Here is a 17,848-nt window from a genome sequence, read left to right on the forward strand (position 1 = left end):
TGGAGTGCCAAGGGAAATACAAAAATTAATTAAACACAGAACAAAATGATGACCACACAGTAAAGCCTCAGAAGATTCGTAAGTTACTATGATGCAGCAGTTTCTTCTTGCAGGAAGGAATCCATCATTCTTATGTGTACTGAGTTTTAATGAATGTAACCTAATAATGATGATAAATTTCCCACATACTCAATCACTGCAGTACTTTTCCTCATTGTCCATGTACATTTTGAACGCAGGTTTTTCTTGTTTGAGCCCTCTCAGCAGCACAAATCGGTGAACAGCCCTTGCAGACAAGAACAGGACAGCACTGGTCCAGTATGGCATCATTATGTAGGCAGAAGCTACTGGACATTAACTGAGCTTTCTTTATTTCAAGCAACAAGTTAGGTATAAAATATATAAAACACTGCATTTTATGGTCTAATGTGTTTTTTTTCTTTAATCTGCACAAATAATTAAAGTTTGGACAATTCAGTTCCCCCAGCATTAACTGTAGGGAGCACCAAAAGTACTGCAGGAGCAATACCTGGTGGGATACAGAGCCCTGGAGGACAAGCAGGGTAAGGCACAGAAGATGGAGGGGAAGGACACGGCTGTGCAGGGAAGGGCTGGGCCTGGAGCACCCTCTGAAGAAGCCTGAACCCACCCAGACACAGCAGCTGCTGCCAAATGCAGGGCAAGAGTCTAAGTCCAAGTTTGATTCCTTGTGGATTCCTTCTCAGCTTGCCATTCCAGAGGTGCAGCTGGCCTGGTCCCAGGGTCCCTTCCCAACACATCTCTGGACTAGCATCAGCAGACAACCACCTCTCCTTGGCAGCTTACAGAGTAAACCAGGTGCTTTTAGAGGCAATCTGCACTGAATGCTTATTCTATTACACCTGGGGTTGCAAGAACATTTTAATCTATTATTCCACCCCTCAGTGTTACATGCAGCCACAGACATTGTAAGAACTCAGCTGAGCTAAGCTTCCTTTCAAGGCATTTTGGAGATAGGGAAAAGTTCAGATTTTCCAGATTTTCTCCTACGTATATATACATCTGAGACTAAGTTCTGTTGTGAAAAAAAATGCATTAACTTTTGACAGAAAACTGCTAACCCTGTGTGTCTGGTTTATATGGAAACAGGGGAAACACTTGATGTAAAGTCTGAGATTACCACTTCATTTGATGTGCAGATGGAATAGATGACTACACAAAACCTAACCAAACTGAGCTGTATTTTCCAGTGCTTCAAGACTCACTCAGAAGACTGATGGTTTTCTCTTGCCAGGACTCTGTGCCTGCTCATCTCTTCTTTTGTCACAAGGCAGAGCAGAGCAATTCTTTTACGCTATCATCAGGCAGAAAGCATATTCCTTCACCATATACAGTTTGATTCAAAATTATTCTCTTTTAGTGTCTTTAATATATATGAAAAATTACGATCATTAGCCAAGACTGTTTCTTGTGTTTCTTTAGTCTCTGTCCACCTGCATTTCTAGCTCTGTTTTAGGAATGTTTTGTTCTTCCCCAAAGCACCTGCGCCAGCAGAATCATTGTGCCTCATCAATCATAACTACTGAGGGATTGTTTGATAGTCTAAAATGAGGCAAAGATGTAATTTCAAATGTATGGCTAGGTTGCTCTCAACCTTAAACTAACTTTCTATTCCTTTTCCTAAAAATTTCAATATCCAGATGGGCCATTTTGAGACAAACCACAATGGAATATGACCAAAAGCTAGGAAATTTTTTAAAATTAGTAAGTCATTCAAAAGGGAGCACAGGCTATAGAAGCTGCATGTGAAAGTTACCAAGTTACTTGTTTGGGAGTGTCTTGCAAGGAGCAGAGAAAGAAAATTACTTTAGGTGTTTGAAACAGTATAAATTTAAAATTGTCAAAATCAAACTACAGGAAAAGAAAACCAATGCAGCAAATGCACAGCTCATTTATTCACAGCTGAAATTATCCTGAAAGATCATTCCAGTTCTCCAGCATGTAACTGCTAACTAAATATTGTCTGTGCCAGGGAAGTAGCTTCAGGTAAAAAAACAGGAGGCCTGAGGATTTTGGGGTTAATTGAGATGCAGTCACACAAATAAAAGAGAAGCAACCCCTGGCTGCTGAATCACAACAAACCCTCACAGTACCAGATTAGAAAAATCCCAGAAATATTTCATCTTTGAATAGTCAGACATAGGCATTTAAACCTATAAATAAGTGATTTTTACTAGAGAAGAAAAGTACTTGCTTTCTGAACTTCATTAATTTGATTGCAAGAAATTTGTGCCATTGCTTCTACAAGAATAGCATTTAAAAGAACATTCAATTCCTTATACACTGTTAGCTTCTTTAACATTTGTAAAGTGCTTTGGCAATGTGAAGTGTTATCAACATTGCAAAATAGCAGCACTATTACTCAAGTATTGCCTTAAAGAGTGATTCACTCACTCCTCTGGTTTTACTTACTTCTTTAACATGAAGAAAATCTTTAGCCTCAAATGAGATGGCCATGCCTGGGACTGGAACATCATCTTCATGAGCTGCACTGTACCCAACATTTGTCCGAACTGCAAATGCAACAGGTTTTGACTGCAAAATAAAAGATGAACATCATGAAGATTTCCCTTGCAAACACATACATATGTCCAAACAGATGAGAGATTATTTCAGTATGTTATGCTCTTAAAATCATAAAAATTAAAAAGAACCTCAATGCATCCATGAAAAACATAATGACAACTATTTTTTACTGACATTAGTTACTAATATTAACATATTTCATAGCATAAAAATTTTTGGTACAGATTTTGAGGTAAGTCAAATCAGTAATTAGTAATCACAATCCACTTGGCAATCCATGCAATATTGTCTGCTTGCAGTTCTGCTGCAAGTTCTGTGTTTGGGGGCTGCCGTAAAAGGTAGGTTTTCAAGAACTACAAAACCTAAGCTCCACAGACCATGGGGCTGCAAAAGGCATTGCAAGAGGAGCATGGCACTGCACCAACGTTGCTCCTTCCACACCATTCTTGACTGGGCACCCATGTGGTCATCTCAGGATCCTTCTAAGGCTGCTGTAAGTGCAGCCCTGGCAGTCTCAGCCTTCAAGAACTGTTTAGGGAAATTGCAAATTTGGAGAAGAGGTGCCAGCAGTTGCCAGTGACCCCTAAGCAAGTCATCTCACTGCACTCTGAGAGTGGAGCAAAGTGCCTTGAGATCATCAGCCACACAGAGATCTGTTCATTTCCCTAATTCTTTCTTAGGCTGCTAGCTGACATCAGTGAGTTAGAGGACTTTCCCAAGTTTTGTTTTCAAGAAGCAGTTGCCAGAAGAGTCACACACAAGCCTCACACCTGCACAGATTCTTCCTACTAGCACCACCAGTGCTGAGCACCTCTCTGCACAGGTATTGTAATAGAATATGCCATTCAGCTCAGCCCTACAACTCAGACTACATCCAGATCAGACTGCAACTATCAAAGGTACAACCATTTCACAGGAGAACAACATTTCTTCTGCTTTATTCTAGGCTAAACAACAGCTTGGGCTTGCTCTCCCCACAGAGATTATCACACAGTATCCCTAGGATCCACCACTGTCCTACCCCAGGCTGAACCTTTAGCCCACTTTGTCATAACCAGATAAACTGTTAAAAAGACATCCTGATATGGTTATGTATTCATGGTTACATTTCTGAAACTGGGCATTTATGAGAACAATCATTCAAAACTAAAATTTGGTGACTTCTGCATATCAATTGATATGCAGTGTTGAGACAGTGGAAATGTCCACTTCCTAATAGCTCAAACTCATATCTTAGTGATCTTCTTTATAATTTTCTCAATGTCACTTCCACTGTTACCCAACATAAAAGATACCAAACTATTACAGAACTAGTCAGGTACTGGATTCAGTGATATCATGAATCTTCCTCAAAAAGAAAAGATACCGTAAATTACTCGGTTTAAATATTCCTAAAAACCTCAAAATCTTCCTGAATGTAAAAATTACAGACTAACAGAGTCGATATTTTCTATGCTATCACTAATTTCAACACTCAAAACACAGATATGAATAAGCATTGAATTGTCAAATCTCCTAAGCAATACTTACCATCAAATAGAAACAATCAGATAAATCATTCCCTGTTATTAAGAATGATCATTTTGTAAGGCACAATGACCTGTCACTGTAGAAATATATCTCAGAACAGGAATGGACCAATTAAGGAACAATCTGTGCCAAACACTGATAGGAGGGATAGTATGTTTGCTTATCCATTCTCACATTGCTATATCCTCCAGCAAATATAAAAAACTTGCTTAACCACTGTGACTTACTCCTAAAAGTAACAGTGGATGAAAGACTTTAGGTTGACTAAAGACTTTAAAATCTCGGCAGCATTGCAACAGACATCTCCAAGAAGTTAATGTCCTTGACATACTTCTTAGAAGTGATCTAAAATTTCCTGTTAGAAGACAACACCTGACTACCCAAGAAAAAGAATACAATGGAAGCTACTCCAGAACTATCTGAACATGAAAGAAAAGTAGCAGGTGAAAGTTCTCTGTCATTTTCTGCCATAAAAAAAAAAAATCTAAAACTCTGAGCAGAAAAACAATGCAGAACATTGAGTCACAGATATTCACAGAAATGATATGTCCCATTTTAGACACATGTCACACTGGTAGAAAGAGAGACTAAATTATCATGGGATTAGACTACAATAATTCATCTAATTGAATATTAAAACCTAATTAATTTATAGAAGTTAAATGTTAGCCTTTTTACATAAATAAATAATTCTGAAAGTTTTACAGCACTATCAAATTAAGTACTTTTCCTGAACTACATTGTCTTGAACTAAAAAAGCCCAGTTGTTATGTAATTAGGGTCTTATGTAAAAAAAAAAAAATTGACATATGCATATGTATATTTCAAAATGTATCTAGCATTTGCTTACATACCCTGCAGTTCTAAAATAAGACTGGGTCAAAACAGTTAAGCACTTGCTGCTCATTCTCTAAATCTCCATGAAAATGGGATGGCAGTTTAGCACTCAGTTAATCCACAGGCTGGACTACATGGACAGATGCTCCCAGATGTTAAACAGTTTAATATGTCATGTCTTTCCAGAGAAAAAAACGTAGCCTGGAAAAGTTCATTTATTTTCAAAATTAACACTTCTACGTTGCATTTCTTTTTTTCTCCAGTAAAAGGACAATATTCAACCAGCTCAATAAACCTACGAGAACAATCAGACCATGAACATTACCATCACCCATACCATGAGGGCAGCAGGGAACACACTCTGGAGTGAGGCTCTTCATGAACCAATTTCAGTTTCTTATATAAACTCAGAATATAAATCAACAAAATCTCATTCAACAACTGTTTAACCAACTTTGGCAGTACATTTTTGGTAATGGACAGAAATTAAAGTGTGTCTAGAGTAACGTTACCGAATTTTCTCTTTTTCTATCTGGATCTCACCTCTTCCTTTACAAATTATATTTACTTTACACATCTTCATACCAACTCTCATAATTAATTTAATACTATTTACAGTATTATTATACTTTACTGCTTTTATTTCCTTGTGCCATGCTTAACTCATATTGAATGCAAACAGCATTTGTAGATTATATCTATCTCGGTCAATTTGTCAGTTTAAACAAGTTTGTACCTGCTTGATTGAATTTTTATTCAAGAAATATTTCCCTCAATAACAGAGTAAAATAATACAATCTGTTCTCTAGTAATGTACTTAAAACATAAGAGGGCCTTTCTTTTCCGATAACTAATTTCAGATTTTTTATGCTGTGCAATAAAGCCAGTGGAAGCAGCCCCTGGGGATCCCAGCCAGGAAGGCAAATTTTCTGTCATGGAATTTGCCCAAAGAACAGGTCATCTCCCTCATGGCCACTAATTTTGGAATTGTTGCTTGACAATCAAAGTATCTCTATTCCTCATCCACTACCAGGATGTAGAAAAACCGATGAAAGCATTTTCCAAACAATTTTCCTCTACACTTGGGCTTGATCTAAAATCTCTGATCTCTGATCTGTTATATCATTCCCACAGCAGAGCACCTCTATATTTACACCAGTTTAAATGAAATCAGAATGCACCTTTATGAAGGCAATGCCAGCTAAGACAAGAACTGACTCAGAAAATGATTACCATTTTGACAAAATGTTGCCAAAGTTGGTGTCTGTGTTAAAGTTCCGAAAATGTGTCTCAAGCAAGTTCACTCCCTCCCTGTTTCTACATAAAGCTACTCATCCGTCATCCTATGCACTTTTCACACCTGCATGCAACCTTACCCTGGAAGTAAGGAATTATTCTTCTCTTGGGTAATGAATATAATGGGTGTCTCTCAAATCACTAACAAGTTTGCACTCATGAAAATTTTAAAAGTCACATCCTTTCTTTCATCTGAAGAAAGGTGATTACTACTACTGAACTTTTCACTAGTACTCTTAGTGGGGAGCAAATACGACAGATGGTGGCCTATGTTCTGCACTGTTTCCACAGAGTAGCCCTGTGCACAGTATTTGTGCCATCAACAATATTAATACTCCATGCAGGACAAAGATCAATAACACTGTGATGGCCTAATGACTGCTGTCTTGAAAACATTTCACTTTATTTTGCCCTGCTAATGACATAGAGTCAAATATATAAAGCAGAAGCAGTCTGAAACCTCTGTTTTACAGAATTACATAATATACAGAATATAGAGAAATAAAAGAACTGCTCTATTTTACCTTTTTTACTTTGTACACTAATTTATGCGTCCATTACACAAGAGAGAAAAATCAAACCAACCTGAGAACACAAACAATTTACAGGAAATTTTTATCCTAAATGCTGATTATTGTTGGAACCTCATGACAGATAAGAATTTGTCCAGTCTCTAATAATAGCATCTGCTCAGCAATCTCATAGCTAAGGAAGCAATGACAATTCATGAATGTCCCAACAGAAAATCAGGAGCATATAGAGGTGTGCTGTCACTAAAAGCAGAAACCAAAAATATGACTTCCCAGCAACGATCAGGTTTCTTTTACAGCCACAGGTGTGTGTACCAAACAAGCCTTGTAGGAAGCCAAAATCACAGAATAATTGAGGTAGGAAAGAGCATCTGGTGTCTCTCAGTCCAACCCCTGCCCAAAACAGGTCTGTTTGATCAGGCAGCTCAGGGCTACATCCCAGTGAGTCTTAAACACCTCCAAGGACAGAATAACATAACTGCTCTGTGCATCTTGCTCCAGTATTTGACCACTGTGGTTGTGAAAAAAACATACAGGAACTATGGTTCTCTCACATATCAATGACTGAGGAACATAGAAATTCATAATGGAAAACAAATACTTTGTTTTACAGTCCAGTACAAGCAAAATGAAGTGTTATTACAAGTAGAATTTATCAATTACCAGTTTTAATTTTAGTGGTCTAAAAAGAGGGTTTGTGCTGTATTCAGGACTTCCAACCAAGTGAAGGAGCTAACAAGTACAGTGTAAGAACAAAGCACAGTACAATTGTCGTTAAGTACAGTGGTACAATGACATCCAAACTCTTCTGAATTATAATGGCTTTGGATAGCACAGATTCTTTCAGAAGGATCTGGGAGAGAAGTAGTAAACACAAAATTATTTGATCTGAGTACATTTTCCCATCTGTTTCCAAAATTAGGGCAACATGAACCATGTCCATCCATTACCAGTGCCTGCTCTGCTACTTTACAAAGTAAAGTACTCACTGAATTGTTGCTGAGGACACATCACAACCGCTGCTCTCTGGTGCCTCCTGCAAGAGCAGCCAGCAAGGACTGGTGGCCGTGGTGCGAGGCCCCCGCGCCATCAGCCGCCCGCTCGGACTCCACACGGGCTCTAAGGGCTGCTGCATGGAAACTCTGCTATTAAAGCTGAACTGTGACTTTCCTTAGCATAGAGGCCCACTGCAGAAACTTTCTGAGGAAGTCTGAATCCTTCCAGTTCCTTGGAATCCCTCCTACAGCAATGCCTGCTCTCAATGTTGAAGAGAAGGGAAAATTTAACACATCCAGCTGGTACAAAAGAGAGTCTGCCAGATCCACTTTTTCTTAACAATAGGTAGATTTCAGAGAATATTTTTTTTGTCCTCTAGTACTCTCAAGAGATACTTTTGTTACTATTTTAGCTCATCTTCACACACAGCTTGAAAGTCATGTTTCTTACTTCCTTTTGCGAAATCGTATTTTAATAGAGTCACCAATGTTGGTTGACATTCAGCTCAGGAGGCAGCAAAGACTGAAATAGCTGTACTGACGCACACCAAGCTTTCTCATATGAGCAGGATCTTTTTTTATTAGAGCATAATGCCAAAACTCGATGGTGGCCATGTGTTGTCTGCATGCAAGTGTGCCAGAAAGGTGGCTCTTCCATACCACCCACTTGGGGAGTAAACAGGAACCGCTGGAAACCGGCACAGCTGAAAAAGTCTGTTTGTGCTTACTGAAAACATGCTTATTCTGGCAGCAAAAGCCAACAAATGAAAACTGTCATTTGCAATAAAAATACTGTGCTGGGATTTCAAGTTCTTTTTTCAATGTCACAATGAGGATGTTTTATGCTTATGAGACATCTTAAGCTTATGAGACAGCATTTTAGCAGATCTTAGCTTTTTGGCTAAACTGAGGTTCATAAAGAGAAAAGATTTGCAGTAACATTTTCAGGCTCTTCACAAACAAAAATTTTCCAGGAAAAGCAAAATTCTGTGACACAGCAAGCTAAAGTAAACACTAAATAAATCAGCAATGCAATGGTTAAAAATGTACACTCTATTACCAAAATCTCTTTAAAAATGCTGCTTCGCTTAAATTGTTTCTTAATTCAGTGTTATTCATGCAAGTTTTTTTGCTGGTTCCAATATTTAATTAAGTCTGCACTTCATTTTTTCAACTGGTTCAGAAAGTCTCCACAACTGCTAGAGCCAAAGATTAATGTTTGTTAAAATGTTTCACTTTTACATAACATTTTAAGCATGTTTTTATAAGAAACTATGCTGAAAAATTCTTCCTTTATTCAAAACATACATTTTGTAGCTAGACTATTTTGTTTCCAGGAATTACATGGCTATATGTTCCAAGGATGATATTTTATAGTCTGAAAAGCCAAATGTTCTATTAGCTCTTAACTCATACGCGGAACTAAAACTGAGAAGTTATGTGAGGATATCATAAACACTTACAGCTGCCTCTAGGTTCCTGCCCCTTTCAAAGGATTACATTTTGTGGCCATAGCTTATTTTATCTTATGCATTACCTGGGTATCTAATGTTTATGTAGGTCTTGCACTATCTGAGAGACTTCTCATTTTAAAATTAAAATGGCATCTATACTGCAAATCTCCCTGACAGCCTAGGTACAGATTACATAAACACAGACCACATATTCCCAGCACATTCAAAGCTGTGGTAAATGAGTATTTGTTAAACTTGAAAGCTTAACAAAGTTAAACATCCCAGACTTCAGAAAAGTGAAAATGAGGCTACCTTTACCTTTGGGGAATGGTGGTGGTATCTTTAATTTGGCCCTCACTGTGTATAGTATTATTGTTCAACCATTAACTTCATAATAATATATCTTCTCTCACCTCAGCACTCTAGAATCACAGCATCACAGAAGCATTAAGGCTGGAGAAGACCTCCAAGACCACTGAGCCTAACATTTGACCAAACACCACCTTGTCCAATAAACCACAGCATTAAGTGGTGCCATGTCCAGTCATTTCTTGAACGCTTCCAGGAATGGTGACTCCATCACCTCCCTGGGTAGCCCATTCCAATGCCTGAGCACTCTTTTCAGTTAAAAAATTCTTCCTGATGTCCAGCCTGAACCTCCCCTACCATTTCCTCTTGTCCTGTCCCTGGTTGCCTGGGAGAAGAGACCTACCTCCTCCCAGGTAGTTGTAGAGAGCAATACATTCTGTATCTTACTTGCATACAGGAGGATCTTTCCTTGCAAAAAAAACAAGAATGTGCGAAACACAAGGAGCTCTCCATAGCATCCAAGAACTTTTCAATGGATTAATTTTTGCCATCAAATTCCCAGTTCAAAAGAGGAAAAGCAAGTGGTCGCTAAAGGATTATTTGTCTCTTTTTAAAATGTCATCAATGTTTTGCCTGTCTTTATTGCACAAGCAAGGAGCTAATGCACCAATCACATGACAAAAAGGAGAACCAAAATAATTAACAACAAAATATAACCAGACTATACAGTAAAGTCTATAGCTTTATATATCCACACAGGAAAGCTAAGACAGCACAAAACACTTTGACCATGTCATTTTCTATCTTTGGAGCACCTGACATTGTATACACGGTTTGTATGTTTTTCTATTTAATTACATGCGTATGCGCAGTTTTCTATGTTGCTTTTTTAATTAAAACAAACAACAAAAGGATCACCCCGGCAATGTCTTTCTAGTGTCACACTGACATTTTCAAACACTGTCAGTATGACTGAAATCTTTATATCCATTGCCAAAAACACCCTGAAACTTCCAGCATAGAATTAACAGACTGCAAATGGTTTAATATTCTGTAAGATACAGAGCACTAGAGCCAAGGCACACGTTGGCTCTGCTGTTCAAATATTTGCTGGAAGCAGAACAACTGTGAGACTTGGGAACTAGAGCTTTTCAAAGCAAAGCTAATGAGAAATGTAGTTTTATCTAAAATTTTTCATCTTATTAAAAAAAAAACCCAAAGTTTACATGAAGCTGATACAAAACATATATACTATTAGGACAAATATAATAATTTTGGCAGAATAACACACATAAGTAAAATAAATTCTACATCAACAACTTCATCTAATATAATACTCCTGTATCTTCTATCTCCTGATGCTGTAATACTCCTTTCTTGCTTTGGAGAAAAGGAAAATTCTTGACTCCTCAGCCTGGCCACCACTGTGCCTGTGGACATCTGGGAGACCAGTGAGCACTAACCCCTTCCCCTTGTCTTTGAACAAAAGAGCTCTCAGGAGGTTCAGCACCAGCACAGCTGCTGCTGCACTGCAGTTCTCCTGCCCCAGTACAGGAGGAGCCATGGTCTTTCTTGCTCATATATTCTGGGGCTGCCTTTCTGCCAGAAAAATAAGTCCTACAAAGATTTAGAATTAAGCTAGAGCAGTACTAGGGCTTCTCTGACATAAGCCAGGAACCAAGGAAGAACCATGCAGGGGAGAAGCCAACAAAAGAACAGCTAAAAGCCAGGCTTTGGGCCATTCTGTGTCTGAGCTGTGCCAAAAGCAGTCCATCATCAGCACCTAAATATCTGTGGGAGCTCTCATTTCGTCCCTGTCCAAAAACAGTCTCTCATGCTAACAAGCTAAAAAAAGAATTACTTCTCTTTAATATTTCCTAATATTCTTATTTACTTTAATATTTCCTAATATTCTTATTTACTTTTCCTTGAGACATCTCATTTGTATTCCTTGCTCAGAGCACAAGATAAAACATGTTTCCTGGTGGGTGTATGACATGCAAGAGTGAAGTGCTGTGATGATGATATCCTTACAGAATACATTATGCAGCTGGTGCACAGCTAGTCATCCAGCCAGCAGATGAAACATTAGTTGGCAATAAACCTTATTCTTATTATAGCCATAGAACTGCTAAGGTTTAATTCCAGGCTGGATGCAGCAAGAGTTATTATAAAATCATGAAATAAAATGGCACAGAATTGTAACAATTTTCTCTTTGTAAGAAAGAGACATGGCAACAAAATGCAAAGTGCCAGTAAGAATTCTAATTTGGGTTTCTAGACTTTTTTAAACTTACGTTACTTTCCTTAGCTCTGTGGACTGAATTTTCTGTGGGTATGCAAGGGCATAACTCCTCAGGCTGAACCAAAGCTAGTGGAGCAGCCTGTGCTCAGTCTGACCAGGGAATCAACCCTATATGATACAGCCACCTACGTGCACACAGCTGTGCTCTCCACACACTACAGGTAGCACACATGAGTGCTTTATTCATAAGCAGCTGCCATTTACACTCTCAGCATCATGAAGGATTTTAAATGCTGCTGCTGCTGCAGCAAGTTCTCCTGGGCAGTGACTTCCACTGGCATGAGAATTGGCCCTTCTCCCCTCCAACCCCCAAACAGTCTTGCCTTTATTTTATACGGTCTAGTTTATACCAGAGAAATTCAAAATTTAGTTTCTTTCTCATCACCACACACTGTAGAGGGGAGAGCACCCAGAGGAGGATGAGGACACTAAGCAGGACATCACCTCTTTCTCCAGGTGGCCAATCAGTCACCCCTTGCCTTTTTTCCTCTTTGTCCCATTTTTTCCTGATTTTTTCCCCCGAAGTCCCTATCCCTATAAAGAGGTGATGCACACTCTGGATCTGGTGGGGCAGCTCTGTGCATGCCAGCGAGCCTCAATACACTCTGCACCAATGCCTTTTTACATGCAATACAAAACATTACTGGACACCAAATATGATTTCCTAATAAGCAACTAAAACTCTGCATACTTCTAAAGCTTATAAAAGAACAATTTAAAAATTCTCTATTTTTCCTGTACTATCAAAATTATATAAAATCCATGGCTATATTCCAAGGAGATCTGTAATCCTTTCTGAACTGCTGGTTGTCAACCAGAAGCTTGTAAATGGCTTTATGGTATAACCCATGGGCACAAAGTAACACTAGAGATACAGGAAAACAGATGGTGGACTTCTGCTCTTAATTTTTTTTTAAATTTAAATTAGTTTTATTAATGGTCATATTTTATTTCCATATTTACTTAAAGAAACTAAGAAACTAGAATGAAGCTTAAGAGCAGAATACTGAGTTGAAATGCTGTTAAATATTTTGGTTTTTGTGAACAAAAACTTTTTGCAAGATGTGGAGAATGGAAAAACAAAATACAATAAAATCAGTGTGTTATTACTTAAATTACACATTTTAATCTTGTTTTAAATTTGTTTTTCATCACAAAGAAATACTCTTTTTTGCTAGCGTGATGAACTTTTAAAATTGGTTGACTGGTACCAAAGTCTAAATTTCTAGTATGTATTTTCATGGCTGTGTCATTTTTTGAGTCAGACACTGGAAGATAAAGGCATGTTTTAATTGTTTTCTTCTAAAATGAATCCTTTTTTTGCATAATGAGACTAAAAATTACTTAAAATGAATAAACACTATATTAACTTTACACAGATTTTTAATTTTTGTATTACTTTAAAGCAACATTATCTTAAATTTTCAAATAGTCACTGTAAAATAACTTATTTAATAGTGTTTGATATCATGATGGGTTTATAAAGACTGGTTTCACATGAAAAAATACAGATGTTCACCTAATTAATTGGCACCCAATTAAAAACTGAAGACAATTATCTGTTTAGGTATCACTAAACAATTTACACAAACTTTTTTTGTCACTTTGTGCTCTCAACAATATGGCAACTAAATGAAGTCGAAGTCCACCGAAAAACAAAAATCATATCTTAACAGTGTTAAGTGTTATAACTGCATAATCAGAATTTACACAAAGAAGATAACATTTCCTATTCAGAGATAGGAGAAAAAATATGTTGTCTAGCACAATAAATATACAGGCCTTCTCTGAAGTTCAAAATGCACTGTGAGAGAGACCACTGAAACTCTCTGATTTAAGGATAAAATCAGCAAAAAAGCCAAAACAAACAACCCAAGCAAGGGACATGAAAGAGACACATTATAAACAATCAAGCCTGAAAAAGATGATAAGGGTTTTATTTGAATAATTACCAATTATATGAAGAGAGTTCATTGTCCTAATGGCATACTTAAACTACATAGACATTTATGAAGAATGGAATCAAGCAGGGCAAGAGTAACATCTTTGAGTGTGCTGGAAACCACAAGTAGAGAAAACAAAATAAAAGGGGCTCCTCTAGGTTTGTTTCTAATCAGTTGGTAGAAAATTTAAAACATGCAAGTAGAACAAAACAAGTGATCAGGATTTGGAAAAAAGTCACAACGTTCAGGAAAGACTGATAACAGGGTAATTAATACAACAGTCTATGTGAAAGCAGATTTTAATACACTTGCAGTGCATCCTCAAGTATAGGCAACACAAGGAAAAAGTTCAGGAAAGTGAGAGGTTCCCACTGAAATATTAAAGGCACAAACACACTAAACTATATGAAAAAAGATGGACAGTTCAAAACTTGAAACTATGCCATATAAATACAACAGAGGAAACAAATAGGGGAAAAATCAGCATAAAATTATAGATGTAAATGGCCAGACGCTCATGTACTCTCTATGAAAGAAGCACTTCAGACTCGATAGCTGCCCTAATGACAGCATTTATGAACTGGATCTCAATTAGGAATGATCGCCAAACATGTGCAAGTCAGTACCTCATGAAGATGACCAGGCAAGAATATAGCCCATACAGCCCAAAACAATCAGACTGAGAGGGTCTGGGCCCCATGCAGCAGTGCTCTACTGTCTTGAACACAGCACTTCAAGACAAGGTTGAAGGAAGAAGAGCAAATAGTTTTGCCAGGAGCAGCAATGATGATGGGAGGTGCAGAAAATGGCAGGGAGAACAAAGAAAACTAATTATTATTTTCTAACTTTCAGAGGTTGCAAGAAAAAGTTATGCAAATATCTATAAGGTAGAAGAACAAACTTCTTGGGAATGCCTTGAAATATGTTTAAATTATATTTTACTCTCTGAAGTTTTTCACATTTATATAAGTTTATTTTAAAAAAATATGTCAAGCCTTACTAAACTCTTTCAGTTTTTTTGGACTTTATCTCCAGCTTTTGCCAGCTACTATGTCAAAAGTGTGATCATTTAATACTACAGGAAGGGAAGAAGGGAGGGAGGGAGGGAGGGAGGTAGGAAGGAAGGAAGGAAGGAAGGAAGGAAGGAAGGAAGGAAGGAAGGAAGGAAGGAAGGAAGGAAGGAAGGAAGGAAGGAAGGAAGGAAGGAAGGAAGGAAGGAAGGAAGGAAGGAAGGAAGGAAGGAAGGAAGGAAGGAAGGAAGGAAGGAAGGAAGGAAGGAAGGAAGGAAGGAAGGAAGGAAGGAAGGAAGGAAGGAAGGAAGGAAGGAAGGAAGGAAGGAAGGAAGGAAGGAAGGAAGGAAGGAAGGAAGGAAGGAAGGAAGGAAGGAAGGAAGGAAGGAAGGAAGGAAGGAAGGAAGGAAGGAAGGAAGGAAGGAAGGAAGGAAGGAAGGAAGGAAGGAAGGAAGGAAGGAAGGATCAACCACAGGGCAATGGACAGCAGAACTTTACATTCACAAAACATTCAAACTCCCTCTCAGATTCACTTCTTCCACTTGGTCAAACTCATGCTGTACATCACAGAGTTGAGCACAATAAATCTTCTCTCCTGCATATCTCAAAATTGTCTTATTGTCTTCTATTAACTGAGGTATTTCTAATAAATCATTTTTTACCTATGTTCTTTTTCCTCAAAGCAAGCAAGCTCCATACACATATATTGTAGATTAGTTAATTACCCTTTTCTGTTACTCAATTACCTTCTAATGTATTCATTAACGTGGCTTCTAAGCACTATATATAAAAATTCATACAAGCATTCATTGTCATCTCACAGTGATGTAGGAACAGAGAGAAACATAAAAATTAAAAAAAGACTAGACACAGAGTGACAGAAGAAAATATTTCTCTTTCTTGGATCCTAAAAGACACAAGATGGGGTTTATTTCAACTGAACAATTTACTAAGTTGTCGGGTAACAAGCCTTAAAGACTACTCAGAGCAGAAGCCACCTTTAGCAGGTCAGATCAGGCAGCAACTTACTGAGACACAGAAAGTGCAGAAAAGTGGCCCATAGAGCCCTCCTAGATCCTTCACAGGATCTAAGGGGGCTGCCTGCATTGGTAGGGAAACAAAAGAGATCAAGTCAACTACAGTGGTAGCAGGTGAGCTAAAAGACCACAAAAAGACAGAAACAAAGTGGGAACTGTGTGAGGAAATGGAAGCTCAAAGGAGCTAGAAAAACAGCAAAACATCCTGGATTGCTGAGCCCAAAAACATTACCAAGAGGTTAACATGGGTATTCAGGCTTTCCCCCAGAGTCAACCCTCAATGTCTAAGGCACACAAAGAAAAGCAGCTATCAGCTACTACTAGGCTGGTCCCAATCCTAAAGCTACCAGGCAGTGCAGTGGCTTCAACACCCACACTCTCAAGCAACAGTCAGGGGAAAGGCCAAGAGAGGTGGAGAAGGTGGCACTTCAGAGGGCATTTTGTTCAGGATTATTTGCTGCAGGGAAGATAACACAGGGGGTCGGGTGATGATGACTTGGCCTCCATAGGCCAGTCAGGGAAGTGTTAGAACTCACTCATAAAAAAGCTTTTTACACCCGCCAGAAATGTGACATTTAAAACACCCTGAAGACTGAAAAAACTGGCACAGAGGAAAAATAAATGAATAAAAAGGCAAAGAAGAGAGAAGGAGCGAGACAGCCTAAGCTGTGAAAGAGTGTGTTAGGAGAGAAATTGGTGGGATGCTATCCTGTCACTTGTCTCTGAGCAGCAGGTGACTGAGTTTGCTGAGCCACTGGAAGCAGCCCCAACACATGAGCTGTACTGCCCTGCATCTCAGCACTGCTCAGGGAGACAATCAGTACAAGGAGTTACTGGTACATCTGGCCTTTAGCTTTACCTCTGGCATGATTACTACGCAGCTCTCCCCAGCTGGCAAAACCACAGCATCTAGTAAAGTAAGGATGGAGTCTATTGCTCAAAATATATTTTGAAATTCATTTCCCTGCCTCCTTTTTCACCTGTGCTTCTCCCCATCGCCTTCAACTGCTGTGCCAAGCAACAAAGGAAGGTCACAAGCATACCCAAAGTGCAAAACCGCTCATGCTCTATGTTGTTCGGCAGCCCTTCTTGCTAAAATGTGTATATGATAGACCCAGGGGCCAGAGAGAGAAAGGAAAATCTGGAAAGCCACTAAAATCTTAAAAAAATCAGTGTCACAGCAAAATGCAGCTTCCAAAATAGCTGAGGCATTTTGATTTTGAGAACTGCCTGGCCTCAGTTAGACATTTCTGTCATGCCTCCATCCTCCCTGGCCACAGCACTGCAGCCAGGTGGCATCAAACAAAGGAACACTGGCAAACACAGCCCTAGATGTCAGGGCTGGCCCTGGCTACAGTGCCAGGACAGAAGCAGTGACCTGCTGCTCAGGCAACCAGTCTGTCACCCTGTATATTGACTTGGGGGTTTTTGTTGCATAACACTAAAAAGAAATAAATAATTAGGAAAAAAAATCCAGTATAAACTCTGTCTTTTCCAGCTGTTCACATTTTTGTGATTGGAGGTACAAAACAAACACCAATGAACTTTTCACATCAGTTACAACTGTAAATTAATTCCTTTTGTTTATCCTCATTTTATGCAACAAGGCAAAAGTTATAAACAGAGCTTAAATTGGAAATATTCCCCCTTTTTTAGTGTCCAGCTCAGTATAATGTGTTCTGGCCATGAAACTTAATGTTCTCATAAATCCCACAAAGCCCAAAGCCTTCTGATTTACCAGAACTAGTGTTATTTGCTCACAGGTTTTCTTCTTTTTTTTTTTCTTTTCCTGCACAGGATCAAATTGGCCATTTCTGATTTCTAAAAGAACAGGGTGTTTGTTTACAACAGTCTTTGCATTGAGACTGTACTTTTTTTTGCTCTGACCTTCAGAACCACTGAAACTATGGGAAAGCAGTAAACCAAAGGAAAAGTGTGAGACTTTTACACTGGGTGCCCATGACTGTGGTCTGGTGCTCACCCAAGCAGCCTTCCCACACACCATAACCTCTGCACCCACAAAGTTTTCAGACTCTT

The 17,848-nt window shown here is 38.6% G+C and overlaps 1 protein-coding gene across 15 annotated transcripts in view; it reads right to left on the reverse strand.

Moving 5' to 3' along the window:
* Positions 1–17,848, reverse strand: part of CACNB2 (calcium voltage-gated channel auxiliary subunit beta 2) — a 241,380-nt gene that overhangs the window by 38,632 nt on the left and 184,900 nt on the right. For all 15 annotated transcript variants that reach the window (XM_014889579.2, XM_014889577.2, XM_014889576.2 and 12 more), the window contains one exon: positions 2,452–2,574. In XM_014889579.2, the coding sequence (XP_014745065.1) occupies positions 2,452–2,574 (123 nt within the window). The remainder of the gene's footprint in view (positions 1–2,451; positions 2,575–17,848) is intronic.

The sequence above is a fragment of the Sturnus vulgaris genome, chromosome 1 (assembly GCF_052056855.1).
Source record: "Sturnus vulgaris isolate bStuVul1 chromosome 1, bStuVul1.hap1, whole genome shotgun sequence".
Lineage (NCBI taxonomy): Eukaryota > Metazoa > Chordata > Aves > Passeriformes > Sturnidae > Sturnus > Sturnus vulgaris.